The sequence below is a fragment of the Bombina bombina genome, chromosome 3 (assembly GCF_027579735.1).
Source record: "Bombina bombina isolate aBomBom1 chromosome 3, aBomBom1.pri, whole genome shotgun sequence".
NCBI classification, from domain to species: Eukaryota; Metazoa; Chordata; class Amphibia; order Anura; family Bombinatoridae; genus Bombina; species Bombina bombina.
In genome coordinates this window covers 1,099,123,856-1,099,144,061 of record NC_069501.1, presented here as the reverse complement: position 1 = coordinate 1,099,144,061, position 20,206 = coordinate 1,099,123,856, and the positions used below count along the sequence as shown (strand labels likewise).

At 37.5% G+C, this 20,206-nt stretch overlaps 1 protein-coding gene across 1 annotated transcript in view; it reads right to left on the bottom strand.

Moving 5' to 3' along the window:
- The window catches only part of SPART (spartin), a 34,298-nt gene extending 14,593 nt beyond the window's left edge, over positions 1–19,705 (bottom strand). Inside the window, 9 exon segments of the mRNA XM_053708440.1 lie at positions 3,387–3,513; positions 15,894–15,959; positions 15,961–16,092; positions 18,881–19,000; positions 19,002–19,169; positions 19,172–19,282; positions 19,284–19,352; positions 19,354–19,644; positions 19,646–19,705. Of these exon segments, the coding sequence (XP_053564415.1) occupies positions 3,387–3,513; positions 15,894–15,959; positions 15,961–16,092; positions 18,881–19,000; positions 19,002–19,169; positions 19,172–19,282; positions 19,284–19,352; positions 19,354–19,644; positions 19,646–19,705 (1,144 nt within the window).
- Between the last annotated feature and the right edge of the window lie 501 nt (positions 19,706–20,206).

The following is a 20,206-nucleotide window of genomic DNA, read 5'->3' as shown; positions in this document are numbered from 1 at the left end:
AACACGGTGTGTAGCTACACAGCTGATGAGGCATATTCGATCACTATTGGCGGAGCAAGTAGTACAGGGAGTGGCCTATTTGGCGCCTTGGTAAGAGTAAAGCAATCAGCAATGTTAGCAGTTTCACAAGAAACGGCCCGGTACTATAATAAGAGGTAGCGATCAGAGCCAGCAACCACATATATCAAACAGCCTTAAGCACACGGCGAATATGATGCACGTGCACTCCTATTTAGGTTTAGTATGTGTGTGTGTATATATATATATATATATATATATATATATATATATTTCTTCTATAAAGGAAAGACGAGTCCACGGATTCATCCTTTACTTGTGGGATATTGTCCTCCTGCTAACAGTAAGTGGCAAAGAGCTAAGTACTAGGAAGGGTAAAGTGAAAGAGGTGATAAAATATTAGTTATTAATTTCTTCAAGCAAGAGTTTGTTATTTTAAATGGTACCGGTGTGTACTATTTACTCTCAGGCAGCAGATGAATGAAGACTGCTGCCTGGAGGATGATGATCTTAGCATATGTAACTAAGATCCATTACTGTTCCCAGAGAGGCTGAGGAGTACAGGAAACTTCAGTGTGAGGAACGTTTTCATGCTATGCAGCAGTGAGGTATGTTCAGTCATTTTTCTGGAGAGACTGTGTATTTCAGAAAGGCTGACATACCCAGGAGGGTAAGGGTAAGCAGTAATCCTAGAGCTAAAAGAAGGGCATTACTTAGCTTGCATATGGGGCCAATTACAAATATGGTTGACACTGAGTTGTAAATGTTTGTGGGCAAACATTTTTATGATTTGGGAGTGCTTTAACGTTTTGTGGGCAATAACGTTTTGGGCAACTTTATTGAGGGCACACATGGCTTAACTTTTGGATCTCAGAACCCACATGGCTTGTTATAACCGCTCTGGTGCGGTTCTTTGAGGCTGTGGAGACATCGAGTGAGATGGGCGGGGCCTATTTTCGCGCCTCAGGTGCGCAGTTAGTTTTTCGCAGCAAGCTCTAACTTCTGAGGGCCCTGGTGTATGTTTTGGGCCAAATCAAAGCTTTTCCCCCACATTTACTATCCCTGAGGGCAGGTAGGGCCACAGCAGGGCTGTGGCAAGGTGCTGGTGTGTTTTTTTCGGATCTGGGCCTATTTTCAATCCAGTTTGCAAATTAAGGGGTTAAATGTTAAAATTCCTTGTGGGGCAATCTTAACTACTTATATTGTGTCTGCATACAAAATTTTGAAAAATTTGGTGCATGTGTAGGCTGTTTTGCAGAACGCGTTTGCTTTTTTTCTCTTAAAGGAGCAGTACCGTTTTTTAAGATTGTTATTTTTTTCACTAAATAAGTGTTTTCATGCTTGTTTGTAGTCATTACTAGCCTGTTCAACATGTCTGACATTGAGGAAAGTCAATGTTCAATATGTTTAGAAGCCATTGTGGAACCTCCACTAGAATGTGTCCCTCATGCACTGAAAGGTCAATAAATTGCAAAGAACATATTTTAGCTACTAAAATTATGTTGCAGGATGATTCTCAGTCAGAAGGGAATCAGGTTATGCCATCTAATTATCCCCAAGTGTCACAACCGTTAACGCCCGCACAAGCGACGCCAAGTACTTCTAGTGCGTCTAATTCTTTCACCCTGCAAGATATGGCCGCAGTTATAAATACTACCCTCACAGAGGTTTTATCTAAGCTGCCTGGGTTGCAGGGGGAAGCGCAGTAGGTCTGGTGTGAGAACAAACGCTGAGCCCTCTGACGCTTTATTAGCCATATCCGATGTACCCTCGCAATGTTCTGAAGTGAGGGATTTGCTGGCTGAGGGAGAGATTTCTGATTCAGGAAATATGTTCCCTCAGACAGATTCAGATATGAATGCTTTTAAATTTAAACTAGAACACCTCCACTTATTGCTCAGGGAGGTTTTAGCGACTCTGGATGATTGTGACCCTATTGTAGTTCCAGAGAAATTGTGTAAAATGGACAAATTCCTAGAGGTTCCTGCCTACACTGATGTTTTTCCGGTCCCTAAGAGGATTTCGGAAATTGTTACTAAGGAGTGGGATAGACCAGGTATTCCGTTCGCTTCCCCTCCTACTTTTAAGAAAATGTTTCCCATATCAGACGCCGTGCGGGACTCGTGGCAGACCCTCCCTAAGGTGGAGGGAGCTATTTCTACCCTGGCTAAGCGTACAACTATACCTATTGAGGACAGTTGTGCTCTCAAAGATCCTATGGATAAAAAAATTAGAGGGTCTCCTGCAGAAAATATTTGTTCATCAAGGTTTTCTTCTCCAACCTATAGCGTGCATTGTTCCTGTAACTACTGCAGCGTCCTTTTGGTTCGAGGCTCTGGAAGAGGCTCTTCAGGTTGAGACCCCATTAGATGATATTCTGGATAGAATTAGGGCTCTAAAGCTAGCTAATTATTTCATTACAGATGACGCTTTTCAATTGGCTAAATTAGCGGCGAAGAATTCAGGTTTTGACATTTTAGCGCGTAGTTCCGTTTGCTCGCTTGCATCTCAGACCACTTCAACTATGCATGCTCAAACAGTGGAATGGGGATTATGCAGATTTATCGCCTCAGATAAATCTGGATCAAGAGACCAGAGACTCTCTTCTTTGGTGGTTGTCACAGGATCATCTGTCCAAGGGAATGTGTTTCCACAGGCCAGCGTGGGTCATAGTGACGACGGACGCCAGCCTATTGGGCTGGGGTGCAGTCTGGAATTCCCTGAAAGCACAGGGTTTGTGGACTCAGGAGGAGGCTCTCCTCCCAATAAATATTCTAGAACTGAGAGCGATATTCAACGCACTTCAGGCGTGGCCTCAGCTGGCATCGGCCAGATTCATAAGATTCCAGTCGGATAATATCACGACTGTAGCATATATCAATCATCAGGGGGAACAAAGAGTTCTCTAGCGATGATAGAGGTTACCAAAAAAATTTAATGGGCAGAGGCTCACTCTTGCCATCTATCAGCAATCTATATCCCAGGAGTGGAGAACTGGGAAGCAGATTTTCTAAGTCGTCAGACTTTTCATCCGGGGGAGTGGGAACTCCATCCGGAGGTGTTTGAACAATTGATTCAGCAATGGGGCACACCAGAATTGGATCTGATGGCGTCTCGTCAGAACACCAAACTAACATTTTTGTCACCACACTCCCTTTGCCCTTCCTAGCAGTTAAGCAGGCAGAGAGAATGACTGGGGGGTGGAGCTAAGGGAGGAGCTATATGGACAGCTCTGCTGTGGGTGCTCTCTCTGTCACTTCCTGTAGGGAAGGAGAATATCCCATAAGTATGGATGAATCCGTGGACTCGATACATCTTACAAGAGAAATACCTATTTAGCAAACCCAGGAACACATGTCTATATTTACCTGACAGGATGCCTTGCGCTACCTTCTCACTCCACTCAGGCAATTCTTCTTTCTCCTTTGCTTCAGGTGCAGGAACCACATGTACAATCTCACTCAGGTTGATACGTTCACCAGAATCTTCAGACAGCTTTTAGTAGAGGTACAAAAATGTATATGTGTATCACACTATTGTAAACGTTATGTAATAAACACAACATATGTTATAATGAATTATACACTGTTTCATTCTTATACATATTTTCACATTTTCTTTAAACTATATACATTTTTAATGGCTAGAAATATTTTTCTCCTAATTTATTTATAAAATAATTGTCATCTACTATAAAGGTGTTCCCTGGTAAATATTCAAAGTAACGTGCCTTCTCAATTACTGTAAAATAATATAGTATAAGAAATAGGTGTGTATATACTGTATATTCAATGAGGTAGCAACATTTTTTATTACACAAAAATATCTTTACATCAGCGCACAAAATAATTCAGTTGTTTCAGTTTTAAAAAGTAAAACTGTTGTATTGGTTAGAACTGACTAGAGGCAGAAATGTTGCTCAGGATTAAGCCTAAATATGCACTGGGGAAAAAAAATTGCTTTAATATTTTATTTATGGGCCTTGGCTGTGGTTATCTACAAATACTTTGATTGATAGCTACACCATCAAGAAGTAGCCTAGGCATCTGTGTTATAGTCTGACAAAGGAAGGGACTGGTTTTATAAAATAAAAAAAATCTCAATACTGTACAGCGTCTTATATAATCTGTAAATGCACTGCAGAATAGCTCAGCAATGAGCAGACATGAAGCATAACTGTGGGGGGGGCACAGGTCATTCAGCGATATATATACAGACAAACACACACACACATATATATATATATATACACACACACACATTATTTTATATATATATATATATATATATATATACACACATACACAATATTATATATATATATATATATATATATATATATATATATATATATATACACACCATATATATAGAGCTGCAACAACTAATCAATATAATCGATAATAATAGATTATGAAAATAGTTGTCAAAGAATCTCATAATCGATTAGTTGGTTTGCAATTAGTTGCTCTGTGCACAGCACCAGCTGATTCACTCCACTGAGTTACCTGCACATGGTATTGTGTTTTATGGTTAGGCCCTTAGCCTAAAGGACAGCTATAGATGTTTACTTTTCACTTTTTCAGGACAGTTTAGGGTGACCACATGTCCCGGATTGCCCGGGACAGTCCCGCATTTTGCAACTCTGTCCCGGGTCCCAGGCACCTTCATTCTGGGGCAATGCAGTGTCCCGGAATGGAAACCGCATAGACACTGTTCTCTGTCTAGAAAATCACGTAGCTCTTTGATTGGATAATAGTTATATGTTACACAGCGTCCAGTGCAGGAATAAACCTGTTCACTTGCGGGCAGTGCGCTGACGTCAGTGATAGGAGGGGGAGCGTGTAATTGGCTGTACACGGAAGCGAAGTAAAACAAACACAAACATTAAACACCATGAAGTGTGTTTGGATTAGGGTTGCCACCTCAGCCATGTTTTCCTGGACACTTAAGAGTTACACATGCTGCAGGTGTGCAGGGAGGAACATGTATTGTGTTTCTGGACAGCACTATTCATATTCTTCCCTGCACACCCTGCAGCATGTGTAACTTATAAGTGTTCTGTATTTTAAGGGACGGGTGGCAACCCTAGTTGGGATCCTGGCACTTGTTGCTTTGTTTTGCGTATCTGCTTAGTACTGTAATTAAGCTGTGTTCTATACCAGAGGCTCCCGGGCTGGAGTAAGTTTTTTGGCAGGTAAGGGGAGGGGTAAGCTGTGTAATACACAATACAAGATAGTGAAGTTGTGCGAGTGCCGGGTGCCCTGCCAGATGCAGCTGATCTGCATGCCTGGAAAACACCCTGACAAATACTCAGACATGTGCCAGGAGAGACAAAGGGATAAATGAGAATCCATCTACAAGCCTCAAACGGGAGTCTGCTTTCATCAGCACCACAAAAATGCACACTTTTCTCTTTCTTTTTTTCTTTATAAAACTCATTTTAATTCATTTCATTACATGTAATCAGAGTAAGTGCATACAATGTTAAAACTGTCTTAAACAAAACAGAAATTTAAATATTTTGTAACATAGTGCAGCAGGTAACATAACACAATAACTAGGCCACACATCTAATATTATCGGGTGTACCGCAGTTCCTTAGTAAAATTAATTCAATGCAAATATAATTAGTGTAAAAAGTTATGCACATTGGCCATAAAAACCAAAAATGTACATACTAATAACCAGTTCAAACTTTTATTCTGTAGTGTACTGCTGACCCCTTCTGCATAGAAAGCTTTATATTATATATCATCACTAGCTGAGCCAACTGCAGGGAAGTGCATTACTGTATTATTGCAGGTGCACATTGAATACCACCTTGTACCCAAAACATCTTTATTTTTTTGGGGGGTGGGACATGATGACATTCATACAGCTTGATTCAATGCAGAGTTTCTGAGATAGTGAATACAGAATGTTATAAACATGATAGCTCCTACCTCATTCTAGTATCTTACCTCTTTTGATACCGTTCAGCGGTTTTGTTTTGCTTAATTATAAAAATTTGTTCTGCTGCTTAAAAATTGCGGCAAAACAGTTGTGTTAAATGTAAAGTTGTAAAGTTTAGTCTGAATTTTATTATTTGGAACACTCAGTATGTGAATTTTATTTTAAATATAGGAAAAAATGTTTTTTTTTGTATTCTATTAGTCGGGTTATTCGAAAAAAATATATCGGCTGATTAATTGATTACGAAAATAATCGTTAGTTTGCCATCCCTAATAATTATATATACATTACTCCTTGTATCGTGGACAGTTCTACGCCAGTACTATCTTAACCATCAGAGATACTTTTTATGTCATTATTTTTTTTTTTGGACATTTGAAATTCCTTTACCCTGGATATGCTAAAAACCTATTCTTGCCTGTTTTCATAGTGCCCATCTTTCAAGTGATATTTCTTGGCTGTTCATCTTTTTTCCAGTGTTAATGTCTTGGAGCATAGCTTATTTCACAGTTACTAAAGGTAATCCATTTAAAAGTTCATGAAACGCCCACATTTTTCACGATTCAGATAGAACTTAGGGGCGGACCGATTATCTGAGCGCCCAGTATTAAGGCCGATATTTGGAATTTCTGAAATAATCTGTAACGGCCAGAAATTTACTGATATTACCGATATGGAGCATATCAAAAGAAATTTAGCTCTGTGTACTTCAGGGAAACTATGAAGTTTTAAGTGACACAAATCAATCACACATTTATAGCATATATAAGCTGGACATAGCATAGCATCTAATAATAAATAGCACTGATAACAGAGTCCAAGCCCAGGTGTCTTTCTGGAAGCTACCAACTACCATACCCACAATGGCAGGCGTGTAGATGGACTTGCATAAACAAACCTATATGATTTGTGAAATGGAAAATGTGATCTTTAAGGACACTTAGGGCTCTATTCTCATTCCAATTCTCCTATATTTTCTCCTATAAGTTCTCATGAGTAATAATTCTCCTATTTATCATTCAAAAATACTCCTAAAATTGGGCAAGTTTCGACTGTAAAATTCTCCTACTCTGTTCTAACTCTCCTTGGAGAAAATGTTCTCCCAAAAAAAAGGGTTATATTAGATCTTTTTAGTCGTATTTCATATAGTTCTCCTCAATCAATTCTCCCTAGTTACAAATTTATCATTTATATTCACCTGTGGAGGACTGAAAGTTCTCCTGCAAGTTCCTACCTTAAAGTTCTCCATAGTTAAAGTGGAGAACAGCATTAGATATCTATTCTCTACCAGTTGTAGAAGCAGTTACACACAAAAAAGGGCTCTACAAGGTGCAAACATTATATATAACAAAGCACAATAATAATGGTTATTGGAGTGCAATAATAATTTATGATGGAGTAAAAAAAATATATAATGGAGCACCAAAATAATATATAACAGAGCACAAAAATGATATCTATTGGGGCATAAAAATTAAGATATAAAAAAGCGCTAAAATTTAAGCACAAAAACAATGAAAATGTAGATCTATTTTCTTATATGAAAGTTTGCTGAAGAGGGGCGTTAACAAAGCTACTAGGAAGGCTGTATAAAGATTTCTATTGGTTTATATATGATTGACCATGAGAATAGTTGCTTATTTTTAGTGATAAATAAGGAGAAGATACTAATCCGACTGGAGAAATTTGAATCATTAGTTCTCCCCAGCTCTCTCAGCTCCTCCATGGAGAAAAAACTACTTTTTTATGAAAAAACTACTTTTTATGATAAATTGGGCGCACATGTGCTCCTCTCCTAAGGAGAGCCTGTGGAGAACTGATAGGAGAACAGAAAGGAGAATTCCCCAAATGATGATAAATGGAGCCCTTAAAGTTACATAGTTTCCCTGAAGTACACAGAGATAAATTACTTTTGATTTGCTCATAGGGGGGGTGAGCAATACATACACACAATCTGCTTGCTAATTGCTGTCAGAAATAGAACATTATTGGTTGCATTCTGATAAATGTTACACATTTGCAAACATTTTTCTCTAAACTGCTTATAGTGATGATTTTTTAATTTAAATATTTTATTTCCCCTTTGATGGGCATAGAAAAAAAAAAATAAAAAAATGATAGTTCAGGCACATCAATAACTGTCCACAAAAACAAACTTTGAGTAGAAAGCTATGTAGTATAGGAGACTAGTATCAATATTCTCTAGCAGTGGATAACAATGCTCTGACCATTAGTTGGCGCTGTTACACATGTATAAAACTGCTCATAAGTGAAATAATAAACGCCTAGATTTAGAGTTTGGCGGCCAAAGGGGTGCGTTAGCTACGCGTGCTTTTTTTCTCCCGCACCTTTTAAATACCGCTGGTATTTAGAGTTCACAGAATGGCTGGGTTTTCACTGCGTTAGGCTCCAAAAAGGGAGCGTAGAGCATAATTTAACGCCACTGCAACTCTAGATACCAGCGGTGCTTACGGACGCGGCCAGCTTCAAAAACGTGCTCGTGCACGATATCCCCATAGAAAACAATGGGGCATTTTGAGCTGAAAAAAAACCTAACACCTGCAAAAAAGCAGCATTCAGCTCTTAACGCAGCCCCATTGTTGTCTATGGGGAAACACTTCCTACGTCTGCACCTAACACTCTAACATGTACCCCGAGTCTAAACACCCCTAACCTTACACTTATTAACCCCTAATCTGCCGCCCCCGCTATTGCTGACCCCCTGCATATTTTTTTAACCCCTAATCAGCCGTCCGTAAACCGCCGCTACCTACATTATCTCTGTGTACCCCTAATCTGCTGCCCCCAACACCGCCGACCCCTATATTATATTTATTAACCCCTAATCTGCCCCCCACAACGTCGCCTCCACCTGCCTACACTTATTAACCCCTAATCTGCCGAGCGGACCGCACCGCTACTATAATAAAGTTATTAACCCCTAATCCGCCTCACTCCCGCCTCAATAACCCTATAATTAATTAGTATTAACCCCTAATCTGCCCTCCCTAACATCGCCGACACCTAACTTCAATTATTACCCCTAATCTGCCGACCGAATCTCGCCGCTACTGTAATAAATGTATTAACCCCTAAAGCTAAGTCTAACCCTAACACTAACACCCCCCTAAGTTAAATATAATTTAAATCTAAGCAAATAAATTAACTCTTATTAAATAAATTATTCCTATTTAAAGCTAAATAATTACCTGTAAAATAAACCCTAATATAGCTACAATATAAATTATAATTATATTATAGCTATTTTAGGATTAATATTTATTTTACAGGCAACTTTGTATTTATTTTAACCAGGTACAATAGCTATTAAATAGTTAAGAACTATTTAATAGCTAAAATTGTTAAAATAATTACAAATTACCTGTAAAATAAATCCTAACCTAAGTTACAATTAAACCTAACACTACACTATCAATAAATTAATTAAATACAATACCTACAATTATCTACAATTAAACCTAACACTACACTATCAATAAATTAATTAAATAAAATACCTACAAATAAATACAATTAAATAAACTAACTAAAGTACAAAAAATAAAAAAGAACTAAGTTACAAAAAATAAAAAAATATTTACAAACATTAGAAAAATATTACAACAATTTTAAACTAATTACACCTACTCTAAGCCCCCTAATAAAATAACAAAGCCCCCTCAAAAGAAAAAAATGCCCTACCCTATTCTAAATTAAAAAAGTTCAAAGCTCTTTTACCTTACCAGCCCTGAACAGGGCCCTTTGCGGGCATGGCCCCCAAATACCCCTAATCTAACCCAAACCCCCCTTAAATAAACCTAACACTAAGCCCCTGAAGATCTCCCTACCTTGTCTTCACTCACCGGGTTCACCGATCGGTCCAGAAGAGGGTCCGAAGTCTTGATCCAAGCGGCGGCTGAAGAACTCCATCATCGGGCTGAAGTCGGAAGTCCATCATCGGGATGAAAGTCTTCTATCAAGCCGCATCTTCAATCTTCTTTCTTCCTGAGCGGAGCGGAGCCATCTTCTTCCAAGCCGAAGCGGAACATCCTCTGCAAGCGACGCCTACTCGCCGAATGACGGTTCCTTTTAATGACGTCATCCAAGATGGCGTCCCTCGAATTCCGAATGGCTGATAGGATTCTATCAGCCAATCGGAATAAGGTAGGAATATTCTGATGGCTGATGGAATCAGCCAATCAGATTCAAGTTCAATCCGATTGGCTGATCAATCAGCCAATCAGATTGAGCTCGCATTCTATTGGCTGATCGGAACAGCCAATAGAATGCGAGCTCAATCTGATTGGCTGATCCAATTAGCCAATCGGATTGAACTTGAATCTGATTGGACTGATTCCATCAGCCAATCAGAATATTCCTACCTTAATTCCGATTGGCTGATAGAATCCTATCAGCCAATCGGAATTCGAGTGACGCCATCTTGGATGACGTCATTTAAAGGAAACCGTCATTCGGCGAGTAGGCGTCGCTTGAAGAGGATGTTCCGCGTCGGCTTGGAAGAAGATGGCTCCGCTCCGGGAAGAAAGAAGATTGAAGATGCGGCTTGATAGAAGACTTCATCCCGATGATGGACTTCCGACTTCAGCCCGATGATGGGAGTTCTTCAGCCGCCGCTTGGATCAAGACTTCGGACCCTCTTCTGGACCGATCGGTGAACCCGGTGAGGTGACGACAAGGTAGGGAGATCTTCAGGGGCTTAGTGTTAGGTTTATTTAAGGGGGGTTTGGGTTAGATTAGGGGTATGTGGGTGGTGGGTTGTAATGTTGGGGGGGGGGGTATTGTATGTGTTTATTTTACAGGCAAAAGAGCTGAATTCTTTGGGGCATGCCCCGCAAAGGGCCCTTTTCAGGGCTGGTAAGGTAAAAGAGCTTTGAACTTTTTTAATTTAGAATAGGGTAGGGGCATTTTTTTATTTTGGGGGGGCTTTGTTATTTTATTAGGGGGCTTAGAGTAGGTGTAATTAGTTTAAAATTGTTGTAATATTTTTCTAATGTTTGTAAATATTTTTTTATTTTTTGTAACTTAGTTCTTTTTTATTTTTTGTACTTTAGTTAGTTTATTTAATTGTATTTATTTGTAGGTATTTTATTTAATTCATTTATTGATAGTGTAGTGTTACGGTTTAATTGTAGATAATTGTAGGTATTGTATTTAATTAATTTATTGATAGTGTAGTGTTAGGTTTAATTGTAACTTAGGTTAGGATTAATTTTACAGGTAATTTTGTAATTATTTTTAACTATTTTAGCTACTAAATAGTTATTAACTATTTAATAGCTATTGTACCTGGTTAAAATAAATACAAAGTTGCCTGTAAAATAAATATTAATCCTAAAATAGCTATAATATAATTATAATTTGTATTGTAGCTATATTAGGGTTTATTTTACAGGTAAGTATTTAGCTTTAAATAGGAATAATTTATTTAATAAGAGTTAATTTATTTCATTAGATTTAAATTATATTTAACTTAGGGGGGTGTTAGTGTTAGGGTTAGACTTAGCTTTAGGGGTTAATCCATTTATTACAGTAGCGGCGAGATTTGGTCGGCAGATTAGGGGTTAATAATTGAAGTTAGGTGTCGGCGATGTTAGGGAGGGCAGATTAGGGGTTAATACTATTTATTATAGGGTTATTGAGGCGGGAGTGAGGCGGATTAGGGGTTAATAACTTTATTATAGTAGCGGTGCGGTCCGCTCGGCAGATTAGGGTTTAATAAGTGTAGGCAGGTGGAGGCGACGTTGAGGGGGGCAGATTAGGGGTTAATAAATATAATATAGGGGTCGGCGGTGTTAGGGGCAGGCAGATTAGGGTTCATAGGGATAATGTAGGTGGCAGCGGCGTTGCGGTCGGCAGATTAGGGGTTACAAAAATTTAATAGAGTGTCGGGCGATGTGGGGGGACCTCGGTTTAGGGTACATAGGTAGTTTATGGGTGTTAGTGTACTTTAGAGCACAGTAGGTAAGAGCTTTATTAAACCGGCGTTAGCCCAGAAAGCTCTTAACTACTGACTTTTTTCTGCGGCTGGAGTTTTGTCGTTAGATTTCTAACGCTCACTTCAGACACGACTCTAAATACCGGCATTAGAAAGATCCCATTGAAAAGATAGGATACGCAATTGTCTTTAAGGGGTTCTGCAGTATGGAAAAGTCGCGGCTGGAAAGTGAGCGTTAGACCCCTTTCCTGACTGACTCTAAATACCAGCGGTAGCCCAAAACCAGCGTTAGGAGCCTGTAACGCTGGTTTTGACAGCTACCGCCCAACTCTAAATCTAGGCCAAAGAAACTTATAGTCCACTCCTCAGTACCAGGGAAGGTATTTGCAATGCAGTAAATATATGAGCATATTAAAAATTAAAGCAAATAAATAAAATTTAGCACTGATATTCCAGCATGCCCTATCTTTCCCTGTCAAGTGGCAGTGTGTGTGTGTGTGTATATATATATATATATATATATTATATATATATATATATATATATATATATACTATATATATATATATATATATATATATATATATATATATATATATATATATATATACACACACACACACACACACACACAACTGGCACTGGCCACACAGCCCCACAGCATGATGGAACATCCACCAAATTTTACTGTGGGTAGCAAGTGTTTGTCTTGGAACACTGTGTTCTTTTGCCGCCATGCATAACGCCCCTTGTTATGACCAAATAACTCAATCTTTGTTTCATCAGTCCACAGCACCTTCTTCCAAAATGAAGCTGGCTTGTCCAAATGTGCGTTTGCATACCTCAAGCAACTGTTTGTGGCGTGTGTGCAGAAAAACCTTCTTCTGCATCACCCTCCCATACAGCTTCTCCTTGTGCAAAGTGCGCTGAATTGTTGAACGATGCACTGTGACACCATCTGCAGCAAGATAAAGTTGTATGTCTTTGGAGGTGGTCTGTGGGCTGTTTTTGACGTTCTCCGCCCATCCTTTGCCTTTGCCTCTCCGATATTTTACTTGGCCTGCCACTTCTGGCCTTAACAAGAAATGTGCCTGTGGTCTTCCATTTCCTCACTATGTTCCTCACATTGTACACTGACAGCTTAAATCTCTGCAATAGCTTGTTGTAGCCTTCCCCTAAAACATAATGTTGAACAATCTTTGTTTTCAGGTCATTTGAGAGTTGTTTTGAGGCCCCCATGTTGCCACTCTTCATTGCTGATCCCAACACCCCATTATTTATAAATGAAATCATGGGAATTGTCAGGGGTGCCTAAACTTTTGCATACGACTGTATATATATTTACTTTACTTTTAACCCTTATCTGTAAAGTGTACTAAGTGAGCGTGTTTATAGTGAAGGTGGCAGCAATATATGAAAGAAACAGAAGACGTTTAACAGGAGAACATGCTGAAATGTTATGCTTTCTGCACTATAATGTTTTTTCTACTTAAAGGGACACTCAAGTCAAAATGTAACTTTCATGATTTATATAGAGCATGCAATTTTAAACAACTTTCTAATTACTTCCATTAACAAAATGTGCACAGTCTTTTTATATTTACACCTTTTGAGTCACCAGTTCCTACTGAGCATGTGCAAGAATTCACAGAATATATGTATATGCATTTGTGATTGGCTGATGGCTGTCACATGATACAGGGGGAGTGGAAATAGACATAACTTTGAAATATGCCAGTAAAAAATCTACTACTCATTTGAAGTTCAGACAAAGATTATTGCATTGTATTTTTATCTTGTATTTGTTGATTATGCAAATCTACTGTATTTACTGGTCCTTTAACTGGGAGTATTGAAGAAATCGTGTAGTATCTAGCTTTGCAGTAGGGACTTAAAATTTAATTTTATATCAGTGTGCAGTCTAAAGGGATTTTATGCCCTTTTTCTATGTTCTGGGAAGCCTTTTAATAACTAATTTTCAAGCACTTTATTTTTCCCAGTTGTTTACTTTTAATGTTTAAAAATGTTAATAAGCATGTTCAGTTTATATCAGATTTGTTGTAGAAATTGTGTTGTTTTTCCACACTTTAAAATGTACAGAATATTGAGCACTGTTATCGGCCTGAAAGGCGGCCAATAATCGGTATCGGTATCGGCACTGAAAAAACGATATCGGTCTATCCCTAGATAGAACTTACAATTTAAACAACTTTCTAATTTATTTATATTATCAAATTTGCTTCATTCTCTTGGTATTCTTATTTTAAACACAAACAATGCACTACTGGGAGCTAGCTGTCCACATCTGATGAGCTTAAGACAGGAGGCATAAATGTACATCCACGATAATCAGCTAGCTCCCAGTAGTGCATTGCTGCTCCAACAGCCTACCTAGTCGTTCTTTTCAACAAAATATACAAGAGAACAAAACAAATATAAAACAGAAGTACATTGGAAAATTGTTTAAAATCGTATGCTCTATCGTGAAAGAAATCATGAAATAAAAATGTGGGGTTTAATGTAGAGGTTAAACACATAGGGGCCATTTATCTAAAGGTCTCTGGGGGCTGGTGAGATTCTTTAAGAATGCTCACCAGGTCTTCTATTTCCCTGGTAGAATTCTATAAACCCTTAAAACTGGGAGTCTCGCTAAGGGGCGTATACCGCATTTTCGTATGGGAAGGAGATGCACACATGACAAATGTGCACAATGAAAATCGTAATTTAAAAAATACAAAATTAATAATGTAACCATTAACATTAAAAATACACAGGAAAAAATGTATTAGGGTGCATCAAAAATTGAAACAAAATTGTTCAGCAGAAATCGTAATTTAATCAAAAACGTGAAATGTGTATGTAAAATTACACAGAAATAAATGTTATTAAATATGCACAGCTTAAATAGTAATTTAAGTACTCTAGGTGTGCAAAGAACGCATAAAAGTTTGTATTTATAAGTAAAAAATACAAAGTGTAATTGTTGTTTTTAGTAAAATGGGTTGAAAATGGGCTTTTCCATAGGTGTATATGACATTTTCTCTCAAATCCTACAAAAATTCTCTAAACATTTCCAGGCTTCAGTTCTCACGGTTTTGTCTAGCAAATGAAAGGTGGCGAGCTTTTATCAAATATTCAAATACTTAGAACCCTAATAGAAAAACATATGCATATGGAAATATATGCGATTGTATGATGCTATATGCAGAAAGCAGTGTAATGTGATGTATATTGGCTGCAGGATTTAATTTTTATAGTGCATTCCCTGCTCACTGCTAACTTTTCCCCTACACAGTGAAGTGTCCCTTTCCAGCGAGCTTCATTAATTTCAATAGGAGACATCTCGCAACTCTCAGGGTACGGTCCTTTTTTAAGATAATTCCACCAGGGCAGTCCCTGCGAGGGTAAGTGTGAAAAACGATGTCTAATCTGGCGAGGAATAGATAATCGGCCCCATATGCAAGCAATTTGCACTATTATGTCCTTTTAAACAAGTTGACTTTAAAATGAATTATTAACAAAGTGAAATTAACTTAACACATGCCATGAATATAATTACATATTGCCTGGGGACATTAACTTGTCATTTAAAATATAGAAATAACTAATTGTGCTAAAATACCTTTAATTGCAATTTTATTTCAGTTTTTACAATGCCCAAGATTCAAGGGACATTAAACACTAAATACATTTTATAAGCCTAGTACTGAGGTTATTTCCTGCCTCCCTATGGTTATGGGTGCCGCCATGTTGAAATGTAGCTTTCGTCTAGTGTTAACCTGTTTGCATATGTGCAGTAACTCTCCTTCAGATACCTGCAGTGTAACCTAGGTTCCAAAATGGCAGCTCTCATGATAAAAAGGGAGGTGCATTTAATGTTTTTAGTGTCCCTTTACTAGAGTACACACTGTTAAAAGCAATACTGAAACAACTGACAGGTTTGGTCTCTGGCATATTTCATTACCTGTATTCTCAGATCAGACATCTGTCTTAGCAGATCCTCAAAGAGCTCTAGGTCAGCTGGAGGCAAACTCAGCAGACAGCACCACTCCGACATAGGACCCAGGCACCTGGCTCATCAAATCAGGAAACATGTAGGCTCCAGTGTTAGAACGCAGGACAGGAGACTGGGTGCAAATGAGGGGATACAGCCAATCACAGACCTGAAAGAGACACAGACAATATTATTTGTATCATCAGGACTATGCATGTCATACCCCCAAGGCACCTACAACGGTAATAAATAAAGGCAATTTAATCAGATTGATCATGCTCAGTTTTTCTTTTTAAGACTTTTTAGACTTAGCGCTTTGAGTTATTAAACCATTACATCAATATTTCTAGTAGGTAGATAAATAACATGTGCGTTATTATTTAAGATTGTGGCTGAAACTCTGCAAGTACTGAGGCCACTGATTGTATCCATATAGCTGGATTGAATTGTTAAGATAGGCAAAATGGGGTTAAGATATAAGGTTTATGCTATCTACTGGCACAAGGAAACAGATTGATTGGGTACAGGGGAAGATGGAAACATTACGACATGAACAGAATACAGGGAGTCCAAGGGTGGTACTGGTAAGGTGTCGTCATTGAGATAGAGTTTAAGGAACAGTGCAAGGTCAAGGTTAAGATTACTTGGGGTCTGGGATGAAGAAGTTAACTTGGGGGGGGGGGGGTTATTGATAGGGTTATTGTGTAGATCCTAAAGGGTTTTGTGGCAGTAGCAGCTGGTGTTGAAGGCTTGGATCTAAAGCAGGTGCTCAACAAATCTAATTATTATGAGGTTGTCAAGGTGATATCATTTGAGTTTGGTCCCTGATGTTCTACCTCCATTCTGCCCTTCATTCCATATGTTTTTTACCAGAAAACCACACTTGTATATTTCGCTAACATTGCAATCTCAAATGCATGTACTAGGATATAAAATTCCCAGCATACATCATAAAGACCACAATGAGTAATAATAGTGCAGCATTTAAAAATAAATACATAAATAAGCAGGCAGTGACCCCAAGTGTTCAATCTAGCAGAGCATTCCAATACCAGCTTGCAGGCTACCTCTACCAAAACATCCCAATCTGACCAAGAATCGGGGAAGATGTAGATAGACTTTGTAAAAATAAATAAAAGTATGTGCTAAAGTGGAAAAAAAAAAAATCTATGCAATTTACCATGAACTGTGGCTTTGCAACTTGTTTGTCTGTAATTTTTAAAAATTGTTTCTTTGTTTCTCACAAATATTACTGCAGCACTTATAAAGAAAATTACTTCCAGACCTTCTTCTGAATGCCAAAGAGTAATGGAAGATATCTATGCCCTAAGCTTTTGTTTTCAGTATATGTCACACCTATGTGAAGATAATATTCTTGTATTAAAATAACTAACGATTATGCTACTAATGATTTTTAGGATGTGGCTAAATAATGAATTCTCATGTAACATACTCATATGTACATTTTTTTGTTAAGTAACTTCAGTTGCCACTAAAATGATATGCTTGTTTTTCTCTGTGTTGGGAAGTATTGCACACTTGTGAGTAGTTATAAAAAGCAAAACTAATAAACAAATATTAAGTTAGCCGATCTATAATAGAGTAGGCTGTTATAGTTCCTCTACGAACTTTTTTTTTTCTCCCAAAAAGACATATTTTACAGCCCTGCGTCTTTGTGTACTTTTGTGTTAATTGACTGCTAATCCATTGCTGTGGCCTCTGTGTTTTTAGTGGCACATTTTTATAAATTTGTGTTTTGTTTGTAATAACGAACAATAAAGAAGGGTAACAGGCTGTCCCAAATACCGAATTAAGAATGTGCTGGCAGTGAAGAATTTCTTTGTAACTGGACAAAGAGTGATTGTGAACTACACAAATGTTGGTTTTAAAAAAATAAAGAAATAATAATTTTTATGCATTTAAAATGAATAAATGGTCCACATATAATATAAAGGCAGTTCATTGCTCTGTATGACTGAGCTCAGGGCTTTTTTATAAAGAAGCTAGAAAGATAAACTGAATAAATGTTCATGTAAACTTCCCTAACAATGTTGTATTCTTATATAAAATATAAAATGCTATTTTTTTTATATATATGCTGTGTATTTCCAGGTAATGTTATAAAATGGTAATACATAATCATATACATAAATGGACTTGTTAATCTATAAAATAGATAAAAGCCTTCTATTGTGATTTATGGGCTTTTATAACCGGGAGTCCATTTATTTTAATGCTATAAAAATCCCATGATTCATTAATCTGTGTTTATGAGGTTTATATTGCACATTATACTGTAAATTACACGTTTTGACCCATGTAGCTTGTTTTAAGCACGAAACAGCCCATAGTTACATTTCAATAACTACATTTCTAATTAAAACTACTTAATTAAAAAACTACTCTATTTAAAACTACTGTCTACACAAAATCTAAAATAAGTTTACAGAAATATTTAACATTTAGTGCCAGATTACAAGTGGAGCAGTATTTAATGCTCCCCGCTCAAGCGTCAACTGCGCTAGAAGTAAGTTTTTTATGCTTGTCGGTAGCGCTCGTATTATGTGTTAAAAGTATACTGTTTTCCCTCTCGCGCTAACCCGACGAGCACAAAAAGCCAACTTACAATATTGCGTGCAGTTCACGTATTCCCCATAGATGGAGCAAAGAAAAGTGGGGGGAAAACCCAAAACCCTACTCTTGCGCAAACACAATTGGATATTCTTATGATTATATATATATATATATATATATATATATATATATATATATATATATATATATATATATATATATAATATATTATAATATATATATAATATATAATATATATATATATATAGGAAATAATATAACTTGCTGCAAGCAATCAATATGATCCTGTGATTTAAAATATGTTAAAAAGTTGCAGCTAATATTTTCATACTTTAATATCTAACAGCTGATTTAAAGCTTACCTGAAGGAAGGCTGGTGGCCGATTCTGTGCCAGTTCACTCGTGGTGTCCATAAACTTTATAATACGGAGATATCCTGGATATGAGGGAGCACTGACTTGTCCATCAGGAGTAACAAAAAAAAATTTGAACACCTCGGGGGATAAGTATCAGTTCCTCAGCATCCACCCCCAGGGACTGCACTGGTGGAGGTTGAGTTGGCATAGAGTAGAAATCATCTCCTACTGTAGAAAGTTCTCCAGACTCTGTCCCATAAGAAACAGTGTAATGCCCTTCTGTTGCCTGTGGGGGTGTAAGCCGGGAGGTTCAACTGTTGGTACAAGAGTACTCATTAATGGCACAGGCTCATTTCCTGGAACTGGGGAGGCGCCATTCACTGGGCATGATGGTGGTGGTATGGCAAGAGCTTTGGGGAGGGGGTGGTCTTTCTGGCCTATCTTTGTCCTTAGAAGGCAGTTCTGGGTACAGACGGGGGTACTTGTGCTGATGCATTGGGCAGAGCAGGATTCACTGGAGCAGAAGGCATTCTTTGCTGCAAGATACCCAGTCGTGTATTAACATTCTGCAAAGTTTCCTGCATCTTAGCTTGCATTTGTCTGGCAGAATCCCAAGCTGGGCCAACACACTCAGGTCCCTGCAAGGAGATACTTAATCCTCTTAGTAAATGCTCCTGTCCTTGCTTATAATAGTTACGAGCCTCTTCTTTGTAACCCGTTTCATCGGTGCTCAATCCCTTATTTATATATAGAAAAGCTTTTCTGTATTCCTTCTTCAAGACTTCGCACAATTGCGTTGTCCATCATCTCTGCAGCAGCGTGCTTTTCCATTGCTAAAGTAAAGATGAAAAAAAATCACTAATCACTAATATAATACTTGTAATAATAAATAAAGCACAAAAAACAATGATTATGTATATATATATATATATATATATATATATATATATATATTATATATATATATATATATATATATATATTTAAAATATATATAAATACTATATTTTTCTTACAGGGAATTTTTTTTAAACATTTTGAGATAAGATTAGAACAGCTATTACATTTGCCTAAGTGAATAAACATTACAGATAACACTATAATCTCTATAATGCAAATAACCTAGTTTATATCATGGAGATAAGTGTTACACATTTATGTCCTTTGACATTAAAAAAAAAACCCCACTGATATTAAAATGTTTAATCAGTCAATTAAAACTTACACATAAAATATTTTTAAGCCTTTATAAATCAATATTATATAAACAGTAAGGCCTAGATTACAAGTGAAGCACAAAAATGTTAGTGCAATTGTGCTTTAATATTCACT